Raw genomic sequence first — 21,508 nt, 5'->3', positions numbered from 1 at the left:
ATCATTGTAACCTCTTTAGTTGATCCCTGTGGGGATTTGTTTTTCTCTATCAGATCAGATTTTTGTTGAACCTTTGCTTTCCAAGTGAAGGTCACCCTGCTGCTTTTGTTAGTCTACAAAACGTATACATATTATGTAAATCGAGAGTACATTTAGTGCCCTCAGGTCATTACTTATATCAGGGAATTGTGTAGACTTACTAAACAAAGACTATTGTTCTGATTTGCCAGAATCAGCAATCTGAATTAGTATCAACTGTGGTAGTGAAAATTAATCCTTCAGGCACTTAAGGCATGAACACTGTGCCAGCCAAACCAGTGGCACATCGCTGCCAAGACGCAACATGGAGAGCTGGGAAGTTCCCGTATGTGGTGCAGTTGTTGATTGTTTTGGTTATTGCAAAACCTCTTCCACCCAGACGAGCAATCATTCTGGACGGGTTCCCCATTAAGCGCTTGTGTAACTCAACATTCTGTGGCCCATTCAGCAAAACAAAGACATGGCAGCACGCCGCGCTGTTCCAGAGTCCTTTGGTGTTAATGGCATAATAGCAGCGCTGTGTGTTGAGGTAGTAATGTAAGAGATAAGCCGTCTGCTGCTGAACAAATAAACAGCTGTGTTGTAGGAGAGATAAAGAAGGAGGGAAGAGGTGAGCGAGAGAGGCCATCCACGCCAACTAGGAAGAACAACAAGCGATCCAGCTACAACAAGCAGGCCTGATTTTATTTCATTAATGACTGAAATCCCTAAGCTAACCGCATTTTTATGGGTGTTTGAGAACAATAGTAGGCTGTTGCTGCGTTGTTGTGTGCATGTGTGTTAGAGAGTGAAGGTGCACATAAACTTTTCCTATCATTCCCACACAAACGCACACATACATGCATGTGTACAGATTCTCACAGTGGTGTACAACTTGCAGCCCAAGGCGGCAGCTGCATTTTAGTGTGGTTTGGTTAACAGTTTCACGATGAGCACAACACAGGGCAGGGCAGGGCGTAACACAAAGGTGTCTCTTTTTTTCTAATTGCATTCATTTTGATATTGACTGAATATCTTGGCGTCATCAGTTTCTCTCTTGAACTTAAAACTGCTGCTTCACCGACACATTAGCCCCTCAGATAATACACAAGTGTCATTATCTCTAGTGAAACTCCATGTGCTACAAACAACACATATATACATATATACGGGCAATGTACTGTCTATATGATGTCATCTGGACTGTGTGTGTGCACAGGGGGTTGAGTGATTGTTGTCATTTGATGATATTATTTTTTATTTTACCTTTATTTAACCAGAAAGATCCAAAAGACCAAAAAATTTTACAGAACCATTACATTGACATTTTGGCAAGGTGGAAGCATTTTAATGTGTCCAAGAATGACTCAAAAATCGCCGTTGGCAGACACTGTTCTGCTGAATTGTCTCCTAGCACATCTACTCCATCTGTGGCTGACTTCTTAGAAAAGGCAACCTGCTTTGAGTGTTTCTGTCACTTGTTTATGAGAAGGTGATTAAACTAGCCGCACCTAAATTAGGAGTGCACTACGTGAGGGCTGTGAAGTCTCCATGTTGCGCGATACAAGAACCACATACAACATTATATATATATAACATTATATATGGGTCCGACTTGATGAATTTAGCACGAGGATACACATGTGAAAATATCCGGTTTTCAAGTGTCTATACAGGATGGAAATAAGATTAGGCTAACTGGATTATATTCACAGAAAGTATAAAACATATTACATGTGTCCATTAAAAGTTAATAGACACATGTAATTTACTTTACCGGACCTTCTTGGGTCTCAGACCTGTCCCCCATAGTCTCTCCAAATCCTGTGGGAAACACTGAGTAAAAGCACATTTACAAAAGATTGTTAATGTCAAATATCAGTATAGGATATGTTGCTGCAACAAAATTCATCCAACTTGTGTTCTGAGTTAAGGTTACACAACTTAATGAGAGTTGTAAAGACCAACTTGTGGTAAAAGGACAGGCTCTTCTTTAAAACTAACTACAGTGGTTTCAACACACTGACGTACACATCATATTCTAGAGACTTGTTTGGTACAGATGTACACTGAGTAAAGCACATTTTGACGATTTAATTTATGCAATGGTAAAAAAAGGCAAAATAAATGTGAATGTACTTGTTCATTATATTCAGTTTCGGCTTCAGCTAAGAATTTCATTTCGGTGCATCCCTAGTCAGCGAGGATAGTATGAAAATAGAGTGGGCATTTACATGGATGCATTTTTTTTCTTGCGTGCATGTGTACTAGTAAGTGTACGTGAGGGCACATGCACATGTGTTGCAGAGAAGTATCTCCGCATAGCTCAACCATGACAGAAGCTTTGTCTTCCTCCCTAGGGTGGAGGTGAACTTCTTAGACCCCCTCAGAGTCTGCGGGGTCTCTCTGTCTCTTTCTGTCTGTCTTTTTCAGAACAGCACATCCATTGTATTGGGGGGGTGGGGGTGCGTTGCCTTTTCATAAGGTCAGAGGGGCTACAGGTAGCGGAAAGGACAAGATTAATCACTTCATCTGGGACAGGCGGGGAAGGGGGCGATAGACCGAGAGATGAGAGAAATAGGTGGGGCAGCAAGAGAATTAGAGGGAAGAAAGGGGTAATTGAGAGGGGAGAAGGAAGAGAAAAAGTTATCGAGAACAGACAGGGAGGAAGTTGGGGATTAAGAAAGGGAAAGAGAGACAGGTAGAGACGAGGGGAAGTAATTACCTGCATAAGTGTCTTTGTTGTGCTCACCGATGCATTCAGCAGGCAGGGCATGGAAAGAGAGAGGTGGCCAAGGGTAATTGCCTAAATGCAGGTTCGCTTGCCTTTGATCCTCTTGCTATGACTGTGTCTAGGGTCTTGAGCATCCTACTTAGCTGTGCAATGCATCATCATCATCGACACTATCATCACCATCACCACTATGAGGGGGCTCAAATCAAAGCACAACCTATCTTGAGTTAAATACAGATTTTGAAATTTCAACATCAAGATACGACACAAAGGTTAATTACTTGTATGCGCTGATTTCCCCCATGGTATTTTTACTCTGTTCTCCTGTTGAATTTCCTCTTTTTGTAAATTACACATTACTAGTTACACGTGACTTGAAGCCGACTGCTCTGAAAGCTCCCTGAATAAACAGACTCCATGCCGAGCGCAGGTGGTCACAGATGTGGGGAGAGTTGCTGCAGATGTTGCTCTGACTAATGACCATCAAAGCGTTTTGAGTTTGTGTGTCATATGAGAGTGCCAGTGTATGTGTTTTAATATATGCTTAAATATGTTGTTTGACTTACATATGTGTGTGTACTGGTTGCATGTAGCACACGTGTTACTGTATATGGAGGTTGTGATGTGAGAGTGTGTCTGTGCATCTTTTAGCCTGTGCTTGGACACTTCAAAGAGTGAGTGGGTTTTTTTGTTCACATGTGTACACTGTGTGTGCTGGAGTGTATGTGGGAGTCTGTGGCCAGCTGCATCGCACAGAGCCTACCTGTGGGTGTAGTTGGCCCAAATCCACCTTTTTAAGTCTGCTTTTATTCAGTGTCACATAAACAAACACCAGCAGGGTCCGTTCACTTCCAAATCACTCAATAACATCCTCAGATCTCTCCCCAACATCTGTTGAGCTGCAGTTTATTTGTTTTTATGTTGTTTTTTTTACCAGGGAAGTTCATGTAAAAGCAACACTTTTATGTCTGTAGTGTGCAGCAAGGTGTGTTTGGCTGTGTAAACCTTTCATTTCAAAGTGCTGCATAGCCCAGTGCACTGTCATGAGCACAGACATATTCAACACCCACACGGTATTTTGTGCAAACCTGTGTGTTTTCATAGACAATATATACTCAGACACAGACACACTGGTGTAAACACATACGTTCAGTGACACACACACACACACAGAAACATAACGGAGAACGGGCTGTAACTTGCCCCACATTCACTCAGCAGGTCTTGTAAGCCTTTGATATGCCTGACCTTCTTTTATTGTTTTTTTTCTCCTATATTTCTCTTTTAGACGAGAGGTATGTAACTGATTAGATAGATAAATACCTTGGAGGTGAGAGGAGGAGAGGAAGGATACTGAGTTTTCTCTTGTCCCAACACATCTCAGCAGTGGAACTTTAATCTGCTGAGGCTTCATGCATTTAAACAGCCCGATCAGGAACAGTCTAACAGGCGCTTTCCCTGCCGGGCTGAGACATAAATGAAGTGCTTAGGCACAGCCATCATTTTGTTTGTTTTCTCAGCGCCTCTTTCTAAAGATACACTCAGAGATAAAGGCTTTGATCATGTGCTGAATCAACACAGAGTCGTGTTTAAGCCAATGTGCAGTTCCAATACAGTGTAAAGATGCAGAGAAAGTGGCTAAGCTTTGTAATGCTGATTTATCTGGTGATAATGTTCTCTTATGTTTGGTACTTGACAAAGTTCACAAAGTTCAGTCTAAGCACCAGTAGTAATAGATAAGTAGTAATCATTATTTAACAATTATAGTGTCATATTGTTTATGTTTTTGAGCCTGACAATGAACAAAACTGTGGTGGATTAAACCGTTAAACCGATGTTCTCATTGGCATATGTTTGTTCTTTTAACTGAAGATAGTGGGTTTGTTTGGTGATTACACATTCGGGTATCTTGTGTGTGCGGAATGAGGACTGTCCCCTTGGCTGTGGTATACTGAGGGATAGAGTTGACACAGTGATGACGGCTGCTCCGTCTTTACCATTATCTCTTCCACAGAACAAACTCTTGTGTGTGCGCCATAATAGCATGTATGTTGGTTATAACTGTATTCTCCTTTCCTTCTCCCTTCTCCCTCTCTGTTTCTTTCTCCTTCAGTGACATATTTGATGCCATGTTCCCAGTCACTCACATTGCAGGGGAAACAGTTATCCAGCAAGGTATGTATAAACAAAAATCATGTGCAACAGTATATGTTGGGTTTCAGGAATTAATAATATGTTAAAATAGATCTGAGGGTGTGGTGATTACAGTTTTTCTCACTTGCTTAACCAGGCTTTACAACTAAACTTTCAAAACCATAACCAAAACTTTTTCGTACACCCATTTCCCTAAACTCTACACACAAATCCGTTCATTTCTCATTGCCTACACCATCTGGTCATTGAGAAAACACTAACATTCAATATTGTTCACTCAATCAGCACAGGGTGAGCTCAATTAGCACACAGCTACCCAGGTGGAAACAGAAACAGTCATAACTGATAACACATCAATCAAAACCTTCAATAGATAGATAAAAGGGCCAGAGTCAGTTCATTCAGTTTTGGAACAATGGATCCAGAGAAACCTGAAGGAAGAGGCAGAGGACACCAGAGAGGAGGAGGAGGAGAGGAGTAAGAGGTGAAGGAAGAGGAACAGTAGGAGTTGGAGGAGGAGATGGGATAGGAGGAAGATGAGGAGGTGGAGGAAGAAGAGTAAGAAGAGACAGAGCAAGAGTAGGGCGGAAGAGGAGGGAGGAGGAGGAGGTAGAAAAGGAGGTTGAGGATGGGAATCTCTGGCCTGTTCCAGACCAAAGACAAGACGCTGGAGAAGAATAATTTGTTGTTTGGTGTGTTGTACTGTATAGTGCACTAAGGAATAAAAAATGTGCAAATATAGCCAACCAGTCTCGTGTGTGTAGAGGTGTATGTGGTTGTTCTGTAGCAGCCTGTTGTCATTTGCATTTAATTTAATCGGTGTAAATGGGGTAGATGGCTGTGCCTAATGGCACTGCTGCCTTCAGATGTCTGCAGGGATTTAATGAACTGCAGAAGAAGCTTTTCATATAGTATAAAGCAGCTATTTAACTTATAGTTAAATGCAGACTTACAGATGTTTCTCCTTTAACCACGTTTAACATAATTTTTTTATGCGTATTTAATCACATCTAGTGGTTTAATTAAAAATGTTTATTTACATTTTAACCATTATTGCCAAGCATTTAATCCAAGCAGATCAGCGTTGCACCAGAAACATGGTATTCTGCGACATCTATTCTCAGCAAATACCAACAACTTCCTTTGCACTGCCTTATTTGAATGAACCTCCTATCTGTTTGCGCCTCTCTCTAACCTGTACGCCATGTGTTCTACACTGGGCACTAAAAAAACACAGACAAAGTGAATTCCATGGTCAGAAAAATACCAAAGCCCCACACATTGCCCCTGTCTGCACCAGACATCAGGTCCCTCTCCTCTGCCTAACCACAGTCGTCAAAGCCTTCACTCCAGACATCCCTGGACTTTGAAGGAACACAGAGCTTAGCAGGGCCAGACTGTATTTTTTCCAGTAACCCCCACCCCCCACTCACCCACTCAAACTCCTACCGAACACAGATACACATATTTGATACACTGAAAACACACATTCTCCCAGACAAATGACCACTTTCAGATAATACTGTGTTCACACCTGCATAAATGAATCACATAGATTACACTTGTGGAGCATGCCATACAAGCACACACTCTCTTAGACAATGAGTGAATCAAAACTATCAGCTTTCGGACACACACTGGATCACACACTCGCTCAATAACTCCCACCTACTCTAAGACAGCATCCAGGAGAAGGCTATATCAGTCCTAATTTGGTGATAATAAGTCTAGCGGACTTTGCAGGGCCCCCAGTCTCAGGCAGCCCTTTGTTATATACACTATAGTGTGTGGTATATAGTATATAGAGCGCCGATGTCATTGCTAATGTCTGGACTACTGTGCAGGTTCAAAAAAACCCACCCCTGCCACTGGTCCATCACACACTATTTAGACACAGCAAGAGTTATCGACGCTGTGCCTCGAATAGTATTTAAACAAAGGTAGAATTTACTCTATCATAATGTAAAATGGAATAGATATATTTTTATTTCATTCTAATCAACTGTCTAATGTAATACATCAGGTTAATTTAATCTGCTGTTTCTGACATATATCCAATTTTATAGCTATAAGCGATTGGTTTGTTGGTAAAAGAAACATATTATGTATGATTCCACATGTGAAATATCAAATTCCAACATGAAATCAGTTCTGAAAGATGGACACATCTGCCTTAACGGTGCACCAGCATCGTGGTACAAAACACAAAGTCAGAGGTTGTAACCCATGTTTTCCTTTTGACCAAAGCCAAAGAACCTTAACAGTGTGTATGACAATTAGCTTGTGTCGAAACAAGGCCATGCTGAGTACACCAGCCTACCTTTATGTGTGTGTGTTTGTGTATGTGTGTGTATATGTTATTGTTGTTGTCAAGATTGCCCAATCCAAGACCAAGTTAAGACCAAGACCGAGGGAGGGCGAGACCAATTCCCCACATTACATGACGCACACTAAAATGCGGAATTCTCAAACACTCCTTTACCATGCTTACCATCGCGGGTAGGGGTGACAGTCGTTAAGGGGAACAACATATTTTTAATTAGGGTTATTGGTTGCATTTGAAGAAATACATTTTACATCCAATCAAAGTTAGGATGTTAACAAATAAATCAGACAATGCAAAAGTAATTTATTGATATTCCCAAAGTTATGGTCTTGACTGGTCTTGAAATAAAATCCCAAGTCCTCAATGTCTGAGTCCGAGACGAGACCAAGACCATCAAAAAGTGGTCTTAAGACCAGTCTCGAGTACTACAACATTAGTTTATGTATCTGTGTGTGTGTGTGTGTGTCTATGTATCTATGTGTGTGTGCACGTTCAGGTCAAATATTTGCCTGCACTCTCAGGCACAGGGGGGATGGAAAGGCGCAAAACAAAGATTTGAGCACCGAAGTGATAAAAGACAGGAAGAGTAGAAGAATAGAAAGGCAGAGAGAGATAGGAGCGGGCCAAGTTGCAGCAGGTTATGTGTGTGTGTGTGTGTTTCTGGGGTCTCCACTGAGAAGGTTCATCAGACAGACAAGGAGCATTTTGTGTGACAAATAGAGCTGTATGATTAACGAGCCCTCTCCACTCAGTATTAATTAGCCGTGTGAACTCCTGTGAACTTTACACACAGGGCGCTCTCAGCCTTTCAAGTCTTCAGGTGAACATACACATAAGAACACATTTACACAGTCATATACACCCTCACCCCGGTACCTAAGAGAAGCATACACATGCATACTTGTGTCATATAGACTCACACATAATTACCAACTTGTACCTCTGAATGGAGTTGTATTTATTGTAAGAGGTAGATGCAGGGAGCGCTTCACAGTGCTCATGTATGTGCCTGTCAGTCCTTTTCAATAATTTCCCTTGATCCCTATGTAATGGATAGCATAATTAAAGGAACACTTTACCATTTTTCAGCCTTATCTCCAGACTGGATGCTTTTAGCAGACATCAACCAACCAGATCCCATTGCTCGATTCAAGGGTTAGGGTTCGCTTCGAAAACTCAGCATGCCCTTGGTAAAGAAAGAAGAGGGATCCAGTCCGCAAACCAAACATTTTTTCCCGGCTTGTGTTAATGATAATAATAATAAACTTTATTTATATAGCAACTTTCACAGTTACAAAGTGGTTTACAAAAAACAGTTATTTATCATAAGGTACTAAAAGATCTGCTAAATAAATTGGGCCTAGGCCAATCAGGACTTTGTAAGTAATCAATAACATCTTATAATCTATTCTAAAAGCAACAGGTAACCAGTGTAAACTAGGATCGGTGTGATATGATCATGTTTCTTAGACCGAGTCAAGATCCTGGCAGCAGAGTTTTGGATTAGCTGGAAACGGGAGAGGGATTTCTTGGTGATACTAGAGAGCAAGGAATTACAATAATCTAACCGACTAATTCTGTAGGCATGCATAAGAGTTTCCAGATTTTTGGCAGAAAGAAAAGGTCTAGACCTCGAAATGTTTCTGATGTGATGAAAGCAGGATTCAACCATTGATTTAACATGTTTGTCTAAGCTGAGGTTTTGATCAAAAATGACACAGAGATTGCAGCAATGCTGAGTTATTGAATGGGACAGTGAACCAAGACTGTTTGACATTTGTGTATTTACACTACCTTGACCTATGCTCTAAGAACACCAAGTTGTCTCTATTTTTCATTAATTGAGCATTACAGCCTCATGTGGTTGCTAGCATGGATGTACACTTTGTAGCCTTGTTTTGTCTGTTTCTGTTGAAAAAAACATGGATCTCAGTACGAGTACTTCCTAATAGAAAATGTGTCTGTGTCACTTTTCTATATAGAGTAGCAATGTCTCGAACAGAATAAATGAAGCTGATGTCTGTGGTTGCATACTACGAATCTGTACTGAGGTGTTGTAGCTCTGCATTCTCAGGCATCGCTGTTTCAGAGTTTCCACTACTAGGCTACACAAGCAGCAGTAATGAGCACTGCTGTTGTTGCAACTTTCTGATGGCAAGAGCCCTATATCACAGAGATATTGGCAGGCCTAGTGAAATATGCATTCTGGGTCTGCCCTGAAGCTTTTAGAGGCCCTCAGTTTGTAAAGACCCACAGAAAAATGATAGTAAGACAAGAAATTCAACAGTTGTTCTTTTAAGGAGAAGGGATATAAGTTGACAGACATGAGGAGGACAGTGTGTGTGTTGATGTAGAAGTTTAGGGAAAGATAAATCCCAACAATTTATCAACCTATTTTTCTTCCCCCAGCTCACAGAGAGTGGTATTCCAAGTGTTTGACAAATGATTTTAATCCCTTAATGCACCCATTTTGGTTTAATGGTTTAAAAATCCACCTTTTGAGAACTTAAGCAGGAGGTGGAAGTAATAGGAAGAGTAGGCTTTCCTGTTGGCTCCAAGTCCTGCTTTTTTCTGCTCTCACACACAAAGTCCTGTGTTTCTCCCTTTTTTTCTTCCCTCCAGGCGATGAAGGAGACAACTTCTATGTGATTGACCAAGGTGAAGTGGATGTAAGTGGCTGACATGGACGCACAAGCACACACACAAAAAATTTCTCTAATTTCTTACGTTATACTTTAAATTCACTAAAGCAAACTATTACAAATGAAGGTGGAGTGTGCCAATATTAGCATTTATTCACCTGTTTTGAAGTGTTGGCCAAAAGAAGGATTTTGACTCAGTGGGAAAACCCTGCCTCTCCACTCATGTTGAGACAATGTTTCCCTCTAACAATGCACAGGTTGTATTGGATTGCCCCCATGTTTTGTTCTCTTCAAAGTTTGGTTCCACTCCGATGACAATCTGAACACAGTGCTTTAGAGGCTAGCCCACTGTGAAGGCAGCCAAACTGAGAACGTCTTTTGTCTTAGCAAGCCTGACACAGAGCGATAGAGTTAAGTGGAGAGATAAAACAGGAGCTGTCGGAAAATTAAACAGGAAGTGACCTTATCGGCTTACAGCGGCAAGCACGGAGACAGTGGGTAAGAGGAGAGAAGCAGGTTGGCAAGCTGGGCTGAGCGTGCCGATATAGACGACCCACCTTTGAGACAGAAAGAAGTGTGTAGAAATACTGAGATGGTGCCTTGATAGAAGGACTGCGTAACAACTAATGGCATGATTGTTTTCTATAGAAGGGAAGCTGTGTGCACAACCATTCTATTTTTTAGCAAGGTCCACAGCAGAGACTATCGGCACACTGGATGATATCTCCCTAACTTTACTAACGAGAACAAGCCTCGTCTTTTAGGCCTGATAAAACGTTGCCTGTGGCTCAACAATTTTTACTGTGATTATTTTGACTGATATCGCAATTGCGATATGATTTGCATTTTTACATAATTATTCTCATTTTCATGTAAAAACCTATTAAAAATTTATTATGGATTTATTATTTTTGTGTACATCTGTACCAAACAAAGATGTTTTCTCAAGTCTCTAGAATATGATATATATACACCAGGACATCTCTGTAGCACAACAATATTTCATTTATAATTATATTTTAGTTATATATAACCTATAAAAAATACTGCAACGTCTGCGATTTGAAAATTGCAGTAGACCAATTGCAATTTCGACAAAATTTGCCCTACCGTTTAGTCTAATTAAGTTTTTTTTTGTTAGCAGATTTTCTTTTTCCTTCCATGTTTGTTTTTTACTCTTTTCTTCAGCTATCATCAGTGTTAGGTAGTTTTGTGAAAGATCTGATATATATATATCTGATATATATATATGTGTGATAATCTCACTCTCACAATGGAGGCTTTTTAGTGGGGAACACTGTTTTGTTATCACCACTAATCCTACAGCCTGTGGCTTGTCTCTTTTCAACGAGTCAGTGTGTTGAAACCACTGTAGTTAGTTTTAAAGAAGAGCCTGTCCTTTTACCACAAGTTGGTCTTTACAACTCTCATTAAGTTGTGTAACCTTAACTCAGAACTCAAGTTGGATGAATTTTGTTGCAGCAACATATCCTATACTGATATTTGACATTAACAATCTTTTCTTATATTTTCCATAAAACTGTCTCCAGCCCAACTTTATATTAGATTCACAGTTGCTCTGGTGCTGCTCCCACAGCCAGGATCCTATCATTCTGCACTCAAGTTGGGGGAAGACCTCTATCCTTGGCCTCACCCCAGTGCTCATCTGTCTGTCCTTCACCTCACCCTACAATCCACCCCTCTATCTCTACAGACAGCTGCTGCCTCCCAGCCACAGCTCCGGCACTAAACTACTTCAAGCTCAGTGCCGAGGTTATTAAAGTGTGGAGATGTCTCTCATTAGACGGGGGTGTAAATCTGCTGGCATCCCATAAACTGCCTGAAAGCTGACAACCACTGCCACTGATGTAAACACCCCTCCATGTCTGCACACAAATGTATTCACTTACAGACATTGGCCTGTATTTATATGGGTGCACCACAAAGGAAATGAAAGCTTTCATTCCAAAATGCGAGATGATCTTGCTGGAAAAAAATGCTATTTGTAATTAAATATTGAGTATCTGGTAACACTTTACTTTAAGTCCTCCTATTTAGCATTTATAAGAAGTATACATAATAGATGTATAACTATAGATATAACACACTATACCGTAGTTGTAAGCTGATATAAGTATGTATTAATGTATTTGTCAGCAACTGTAACTCCTCCTATGGGCAACTGTAGACAGGTGTATATACAGATAATAAATCACATTATAGTAAAACTCAATTGTAATTATATAAACTATTTTCTTAATAAGAGACAATTTAATTGTAGACAAATGCTTTACATTAAATCTGCTTACAGCTACAATCTAGTGTGGTGTAATTCATTAAATGTTTGCATAATGCTAATAAATGCTAAATGCAGATGATCGTATTTGGATATTTGGTGACTTAATGTAATTCATTCAAGTTCTTTTACCTTAACTTGAACCCAGATGCACCCTGTATTGGGAGATTCATGTCTGAAACTAGTATTGCATCACCCTATCCACCATTTTTATCCACACCAAACACACATCAAACATCAAGCATCTAAATGAGCTTATATCACAACATAAATTGCTCTGTGAGCACTGTACACTGCTGCAGTTATAAGCATCCAGTTATCTCTAATCACAATGCATCCTCATGTCCAACCTCTCAAACCAAAGCTAATCTCCCCCTGAGATCAGCTGTATAGCTCACATCACTTAAATCATCAGAATTACAGACTAATTAGCTGGATAAAAGTAACAACAAATGCGCCAATATACATACACAATTGCATACAACCGCTGACATACTGTAGCTGTTTTCGCCGTTTTCAGTCCAAAAATCAGCTGATTTGTTTCTAAAAATATCCCTGGGCGCCATGTTGATTATTGCACAATACCTGGGAGCTGTGCCTTCCTTCTCTCGCCTTCTGCAGAGGAGGAGAAGCGCTGCTTTGGAACACACGGGCTTTATCGTGGTCTGGTAGCCGAACCATAATAGCTACAAAGACCATCCATCATATCAAATGCATTCTGTTCTCAGGTTATATGCCTGTAAAGCATGGGAGTGCTTTTGGTCATAGTAATGTTGATGAATATTCACTGTTATTATCAACATTTCAATGTTTTGGAAACTTTATGTTATTTGGAACGTGGTTGTATGGACATAAACAGTGTTTTAAAGATAACTCCCAATAAAAGTCAACATTTAAACAGTAAATATTGATAATATATAATTGCCGGGTATATTTAAAAAAAAAAATGGTATGATAACTGTTTTATTTTAGTTTATTTTCATCAAATTTACTGTAACAGTTGCATTCCAGGTGTATTAGAAGATATTCAGTTGCATTCTAATCTGTGATGATGGCTTTGATAATTTATTGCATTTAAAGGATAGCTTTTTTACCAGGCAAGGATGAAAATATAATATTTTTCTTTATTGCATCTCCATTTAGTCTGTAATGTTAAAATAAATATATTAATTTACGGATGGATTATTATAAATGGTTTTATATTCCTTAGTTTCTGACCTTTCAAATGAGACCAGAATTGTGCATCTAGGCTTATTCCTATTCATTTTAGGTATGTTATATTAGGCGTTTTTTCCTGGAAAAAGGTGGCAGTTTCCAACAGGTTAATGCAAGCAATTATTTTGTAGGGAGAAGCCTTATTTTATTTTTTATTAGTGGTAGATACAACATTTGGGAATTAAATAAGTAATTGCTGCCAAATAGACAACAAATAGAGACAGACCTTCTCTGTCACACACTTACACAGCTCAGGGGCATGCACAAAGAAACACACTCCACGTAACTACAAACAGAAATACACAGCAACACTGCCTGTTCATCCACCTTCCAGTATTTTTGATTTGTTGCTTTTTAATTACCATCAGGCACACACAGTTTGCTGGAGGTATTCACATATTAAAAACTCAGTGACAGCTGTGAAACAGCGTACATTGTTGAAGCCATGAATTTTCTTTTTCATCATGAACTCCATTTTACCTTATGCACAGTGCTGCCTCTTGACAGCACAAGTGTTTCCAGTCCTTATGTACCTCCTTTTCTGCAAGTTTTTGCTCCAGTTTTACACTTGCATACCTGATCCAGTTAGGATGTAATGCTGACTCGTTTGAAACGGCTCCACCTGACCAGGAACTGCATGAATGTGTTTGTGGGAGCTTATGGGATCAGACAACAATGAAGACTGAACAAAGACTTGCAGGTCAGGAGATACTTGAGGACTAGAACGGGAAACTGTTCGGTAAAAAATACTGTTACCTGTATGCTCTGATGTAACACTTTCGCAACACTCATACGATTGTTCTTCTAAGCATAACCAGCACTCTGCATCTCTTTGAAGCCACCCCAGTTTATAGTGAGGGATGAGTCCCATGTGGTTGGAAATGGCTTGCAACAATTCTGGCAATTCACAGCCACTGGAGGGATAAATCCTCCCTCCCTGCCTCCCTCGCCTCCTTTCTCTGGGCGTTATTAAGTCAACAAGATAGTGGATAGTGTGTCGACAGGTGAAACCGTAACGGCCCTAGAGACAGCCTGAATGACTCTGAATGAGGTTGTATTGTCTGTAGAGCTATAGTGGCTGGCCTAAATAGAGCCGTATGTGTGCACGTTCATGGAGGTGAACAATCATGTGAGTGCATGTATGTGGTTTTTGATCTGAGAGGAGACCCACAAAGTCAACCACAGCTTTGTGTCCTCCATCACTCCCAAATCAAAGGGAAGGTCCTAAAAAGAAAATGAAAGGGATGGATGGAGAGATAGGAGGGATAGAGGGCCTTTTAGAGGGTCTTATTTGAGGGCTTAGTGGGGATCAAATGCTTAGGGACAAGCCTAGTGAGAATATCAAACAACCCGCAAACTGAGGAGAGAAAGAGAGGGAGGAGAAGGGTCGGGAAAGTTGCCTCAGGATGGACAGAGCGGGAGTTGAAATGAAACAGTTACATTATTCACAGTCTACACAGCAATGATTGACATTCTAGAGAAGCATTTAAGGTCATATAAAACCCTAACCATCAGTGTTTTTTTTCTGTCTGCAGGTGTATGTGAACGGGGAGTGGGTGACCAGTATTGGAGAAGGAGGTAGTTTTGGAGAACTGGCCCTGATCTATGGGACTCCCAGAGCTGCCACCGTCAAGGCCAAGACTGATCTTAAATTGTGGGGCATCGACCGAGACAGCTACCGGCGCATCCTCATGGTATGAATTTTAACACAGACTTATACCCCATCAGTATACACTTTGAGGTATGTTCAAGCTTGCAGCACTATATCTCAGGCTAATACTCAACCGGGTTAGGTAGCCATTATTTCAAGTTAACATTGAAGGTGCCCTGTGGAGTTTTCTTATAAACAAATGTGTTTACATTCAGTGTTTTTCACCAAAACACAGTGTATCCTTGAGCTCTAACAAACATGTTGAATGCATTTCATTTCTCATAAAACATAAAACACAAGTTGTTTTTTAAAGTACGTATCATGCCTAGTTTAGATTCAGGTTTACTTGCTTGCAGTCTTTTTCTTTCCTGTCTTTGTCTCTTATATCTCGGCGCATTACTTCCACCTGTAGCTCTGTGTAATGGTGTGAAACCGGAGATAAACAAAACGGTGACTAATTCAGGAAAACAGCTCTATAGCGCTACTCACTCAAACACATTAACGTTTAGCAGGCTGCAGAGAGAGCAGTCCAGCACCTGCCAGCCTGCATCACAGATCAGAAAAAAAATTATAGTAGAAACAGCAATATCAGTGTTTACACTCTTTTCGGGGGTACTTCTTGGGGTACCTCATTAAATGTCTGCAAAAGCAGTCACTTTATCGATCTTCAATATTCTTCAGTACACTAGAGATAAGGAAGTGATATCCAAGTTTATAGTTCAAATATTCAAATATATTTTCTTAGAACATTTTGGCCTTTGCATTGCACCTTCCTAATTTCTTTCTTAGGACAAAAAAATCCGGTAGGACCCTCCTTCTCCTCTCTCCAAAGTATGCAGGACGACGCACAATGACATTCTATACTCTTCCCATTATTCAGCAGAAAATATGCTCCAGTCTACAAAGCTCCAATATTTTGTTGTAGCATACTATGACACAATACTGTGTGATATACACACAATAAAAATGCGCTGTAGGAGACTCTCTACACTCTTATCATTTGTGGTCCTTCACTTGCAATATTTTCTCCCACTCAACCACTTAAGATTCATTAAACACTTAAAACAGTTACTTACGTTTTTATACTCAAAATACACACACACACACACACACACGCACACACACACACACACACACGCATTCACAGACCCACATAAAAAACCACCTCCACCGCTTGGCGTGTCCTCCCTTTTAGTGTTTCTCTAGATCTGTTGCTAGACGAAGAACTGGGAAAGAGGCAAAAAAGGGAGTGTTATGGAGGAGAGAGAGGGTCAATCCTAATGCCTCTACACACACTTCCTGCTCCAGGAGCTTATCTAGCAGGAATGTCTAAATGTTTAAACTGGAAACACAAGGTGCTCTGCCCTAGCTGTCACACAGATTCTCTCACTCTCTCTCACACACACACACACACACACATACACATTTTGGGTGCTGTTAGAAATACTAATTGCTGTGTGTGTGTATTACTCTCAATGCCCAACTAAAGGCTTCCTCAAATGTCCCTAACACTTTACTCCAACTAGATTAGATAGCCCCCAATTAACCTTACAAACACTACTGTGCATCTAAGCCTTCGTCATCAGTAAAATTCTGCTCTGTGTCAAACTGTTTGAACCCGCAGAGATGGAAGAAGTTCTGTATTTGGAATCTGCAGCTCAGTGTAAAGTTGGCACAGGCCTGCCCAGCACTCATGTCACCTCTTAAGCACATAGCTGAACTGAGGGCACAGTCTGCCCTGGTAACCTTTCTTTTAGAGGATTCTCTCTCTTTCTCTCTCTCTCTCTCTCTCTCTCTCTCTCTCCAGCTCTCATTCCTTCGTTCCTTCCAGCAGCAGCAGCAGCAGCAGGACTGGAGACGGGTGAAGCAGAATTCAATTATGTGAACCTGTAGTTAATTATTGCTGTCAATGATTTGTAAAGCTGTTTTTATAAAGTGTGGTATTCTGGCAACGTCTTAGGCCAACACAATGAGCATTCTCTGTATGTCTAAGTATGTGTGTGTGTTTCCCAGTAAAATTATGCTGAGTGCCTGTGTCTGCAGCTAGTTAGTTAGGAGCTCGGGACCATCGGTTTCACTGTTTGCACATCTGCTTCTCTCCTGTTCTGCTTCTCTACTGGGTCTCCAAACAGTCATATTAATAACCTGACTGAATAGTTTTACGTTTGTACCTTTACAGTCAATGAAATAAGTTGACATATTCTGATTTAGTGTTTTTCTATAAACACCATCTCGAGCAACTGTTTCTCTCAAAGGTTATCAACTTTTGCTGGCTGCTCAATATTTTGTTTGATGTACATCAGTGATGAGTGGTTAGCTACATATTAAGTTTGTCGATCTAAGCGAATTACAGTTCACAAACCATTATGCCGATTTATCTCAGGTCCATTGTAATATGAAACCCCAGGTCTTTTTGAATTCTTTTGAAGTAGAGCTGAATCAAATTTGTTGATTAATCAATTAGTTGATTGCCAGAAAAAGAATCGCTAACAAGTTGCATAACAAATTTATCTTTTATGTTATTTAATTAAGCAAAAAATGGCACATATTTTCTGGTTCCAGTTTCTCAAATGTGAGGATTTCCTGATGTTTGTCAGTAATCTTCTCATGTAAAATCCCCCCACCCCCCGTTTCTCCATCTTATCCAGGAGTGCATTTAGTAAACAATGTAATACCATTCCCTGTGATAAATACACTCCCTCCATTGTGTAGACCCCAGCCAAACAATGCCCACCTTGTTGTGGTATCTGGTATTTAAATACACACAGCTACAGACAAAGCCATTAACAAACTGACAGACCACTGTCAACAAACAGAACACAAGACAAAAAGAGACAAGAAGAAATGATACCAAGAAATGAGTAGGGATGTTGAGGGGGAGAGGGGATATGTGTTTCGCATTGGACAGAGATAAAGGTAATGGGGATAGGGCGTAAGGTACGGTTGGTTTAGTCTGGCTTCGCTCCACACCTCAACTCTTTGATGATTCTGCCTCAAAGACAGCGAGCAGACACAGAGGCTGGTTCATCTTTAACCACGGGAGGAGTGAACACATTAGGGCCAACAGGAGTAGGGGAGTTTTGTACATGAAACATGTGCTCAGGCCCTCCCAAGTAGACAGGAGGGATAAGGATGAGGACAAATGTGGATAGAAAAAAAAGAAAGAAAAAAAAAAGATGAGCACCAACAAAATAAGAAAATTTTACAATCAGAGGTGTAGAAAAGTATCATTTTCATTCCATCCACTCCAGTAAACCCCTATGTTGCTGACACTCTGGCCCACCCAGCCCTTCGTACACCAGTCACATAAATCAGTCCTGCTGTGTAATATAATGTTATGTACGCATGGTAAGCCTTTACGCTCAGCAAGCCTGTCTGAGGAGCTCTATGGGAAGGCTGTGAAATTTGGAGCTCAACTCAACATCTCTGTGGAAGGTGGAGTGCGTGTGTGTTTGTGGGTGCGTGTGAAATTGTGTTAGAGGTAGTGTATGTGTGTGAGTGTTTGTATTTGCTTACTTAATGAGCATGAAGTTTCGTCTCTGCAGAGACAGCAACAAAACATAAGTGGCAGAACTAAAAACAGACTCTGTGCTCCGCACGCGCGCGCACACACACATGCACACACACACACAAATCATTTATCCAGGAGGGCGATGCAAGCTAGAATTCCTTTAATCAAGTTGTTTACGATTTTGAGTTTGACATTGGCTCACTTGGGAACATTTTCTCCCCTTTTAAGACAAAATGTGAAATTATATGAAATTAGAGGCAGCAGCAGGACTCAGGCACTTATGCACTAAAGACACCCCAAGCCTCAATATATCATTTCCATATGCAGAGGCAGACACAGGGTGGACAAGATCGCCTCTCCTCACTCTCTCAGTTTCTCTTTATGATCCCGCCCTCTCTGAGTGGTTCTGCGCAATGAGGAGGGGGAGGGGGGGGCAGTTAGGGAAGGGGTCCTCTCTGGGCCCAGACTTGTCAGGAAGCACCTGATGTTCATGGTAGAGGCAGAGGGGGGGGGAGTCCCCTGCCTGGTGGGTGGGGTGGGCCACACACACACAGACACACACATGCAGTGAACATTACCACACAAGTCATACACACCTCCTTAAGTATGACCCCATGAAATATGTACAGTGTATGTCACACACAATTAATCATAGATTATCCGGGAGTGCAGATTCATTTTTTGTTTCCATATTTTATAATCATGAAATTTGGCAGTACTAATATTTGTTCACTTTTGAGCCTTAAAGACCGGTGGCAGCATTTAAAAGTGCTTCAATTACATATGACCAATGAATGAGCTACATGCACCCATGTGGGCAAAACACAAGTTAAAGTAAAATGAAAACCTGTGAATTCAGGTGGAAAAGAAAGAAATGGACTGCAGACTAGTAAAACATAATAACAAGGAAAGTGCAATAAATCTTCAAAATCTCTGACAAGTACAGTTTTCCAAGACTCTGTAGCAGCTCTCCAAAGCAGTCATTATTTGAATTCCCTTAGATTAGGACTAATGTTAGACAGTATGAGCAAGACTTTAAGTAACCATATTTTATTGATAAAAGGGAGAATATATATCACTGTACCAAACTGCAATAAATCAGATCTCTTCTGCTGCTTGAAACTAAGCCATTACAATCACAATATTTAGCAGAACAATCGCAATTACCATCTTCATTATCATACAATGTGAGAGAGTGTGTCGGTGAATGTCTCTCCTCTTTTTATCTTACAGGGCAGCACACTGAGGAAGAGAAAGATGTACGAAGAGTTCCTTAGCAAGGTCTCTATCCTTGGTATGTCTGTATCAAAATGTTTCACATCATAAAGACTTTCAATGACATTTCTGTTTTTGTGTGCATTTATGAATGCAGTGTAGTGTGATATGTTTGCATGTGTATGCCATGTTATGCATTCACTTTTTACACAGTGTAGTCTAGAGTGCATTCAGTTAAAGCGCAACATACAGTATACTGTAGATTAGCCCACATAAACACAATTCTCACACAAGGCCCATAGCTGAGTAGGGTCTGTGTGTACAGTCCTAATCTCCTCGCACTGTTCATACCAAAGCCAGTCACACTCTGCAATGTCGCTGTGCGGACAATTAAAGAATAGGGAGTTAAGCTAAGCCTCTCTTTTCCTACTGGAATTTGGATAAAACCAGCCTACACAGGCCATTGAGTTTGGAGGAATGGCGAATGAGATTCATTCAGACTTTCAAAACGAGTTGCAATTGGAACTGACGTCTCATCCCTTCCACTTGATTGTGTGTGTGTGGTGTATAGAGTAAGGCCATGCCCTCTGAGTTATTAGCTGGCTGAGTAAACACATACACTCAATTCAGGTCTTAGGAGAACATCTCTGCAAGGTCCCCTCTGTTTTCATTCGCCTCCTTTCTTCTGCTTCTCCCTTTTTGAGAGCCTTGTCGAGGCCTGTATTCAAATGCCCGCCTCCCTCTTCGAAGTGCTTTTCCTCTCTTTATTCCTCTTCCTGCCACTCTGCTTCTCTGCTCTACCTCTTTCAATCGGAGGAGGGGTAGGAGGCGGGAGTGTTTTTGTTTGTCTTTGATTTTTGAGATAGCCACGAAATTGGGCACAAGCCCTTGATGTCGAGGAGTGAAGGGGGGGAAAAACAACGTGTTCTTTGTCACACACACAGAGGCTTCATCCCAATGGTCAATGGCATACTATGTATGTGTGAAGCAAGGTGATCCAACTTGGTGCAGGCTCTGCGAAGCGTGAAATGTAGGTTCTTTAGTCTGCACATTTGTGTATCATGTTACGTGGCTAGCTGTTAAGGATCACTACTATAGGACCTGCTGCCTTTAACTTGCCGCCAGACAGAGGACATCCATCTGGGGCCAACAGGCACCACGGCCCCAACGGGAGCGACAATGGACACCTCCAACCGACCAGACTTCTCCTTTGTTAATCCTAAATACATACACATTTACACACACATAAATAGACACACCGGGATCAGTTACTGAGCACATCAGGAGACAACAGTCTCAGACTAAGAGATTCTGCTTTAGTTTTACGCGTCTAACTCACCTCTTAGTCAAATCAAAACAATGAATCATCCTTTTATCTAGACAAAGCTATAGATGAGGAGTGTTTTCACTGCAGATAAGTCACATTCCACACGTAGATGAATATAGACTGTTAAGATTGGGCAACGATAATCTGCTGAATTCTGAAAGAAGGATGAGCTCATTGGGCGAATATTCTATGTGCAGGTATTTAATTATTAGTGAGTCATCTTTCTATAAATATCAATAGTTCTGTGTTGCTCGAGACTCCTTTAGTTGGAATATTTTTCCCAGTCAGAATGTGTAACCATCTGTGTTTTTGGTTTTAGCTTGAATACCAACAGTTTCTAGAAATATCCCAGGCTAACCACGTCACTGTACATGTGGTTGGACGGTCGGAAAGACAGCTGTCGCCACCAGCTCTCAGGA

At 40.8% G+C, this 21,508-nt stretch overlaps 1 protein-coding gene across 2 annotated transcripts in view; it reads left to right on the top strand.

Annotated features, from left to right (window-relative positions):
• The window catches only part of prkar1b (protein kinase, cAMP-dependent, regulatory, type I, beta), a 65,507-nt gene that overhangs the window by 32,962 nt on the left and 11,037 nt on the right, over positions 1 to 21,508 (top strand). For both annotated transcript variants that reach the window (XM_038700468.1, XM_038700472.1), the window contains 4 exons: positions 4,866 to 4,927; positions 9,855 to 9,901; positions 14,921 to 15,079; positions 19,781 to 19,841. In XM_038700468.1, the coding sequence (XP_038556396.1) occupies positions 4,866 to 4,927; positions 9,855 to 9,901; positions 14,921 to 15,079; positions 19,781 to 19,841 (329 nt within the window). The remainder of the gene's footprint in view (positions 1 to 4,865; positions 4,928 to 9,854; positions 9,902 to 14,920; positions 15,080 to 19,780; positions 19,842 to 21,508) is intronic.

Source organism: Micropterus salmoides, unplaced genomic scaffold (genome assembly GCF_014851395.1).
Source record: "Micropterus salmoides isolate LMB-PRFRI ecotype aquatic unplaced genomic scaffold, ASM1485139v1 Ms_hic_scaffold_10, whole genome shotgun sequence".
NCBI classification, from domain to species: domain Eukaryota; kingdom Metazoa; phylum Chordata; class Actinopteri; order Centrarchiformes; family Centrarchidae; genus Micropterus; species Micropterus salmoides.
Note: the sequence above shows the minus strand (reverse complement) of the source record. Positions and strands in the feature narration are given on the sequence as shown.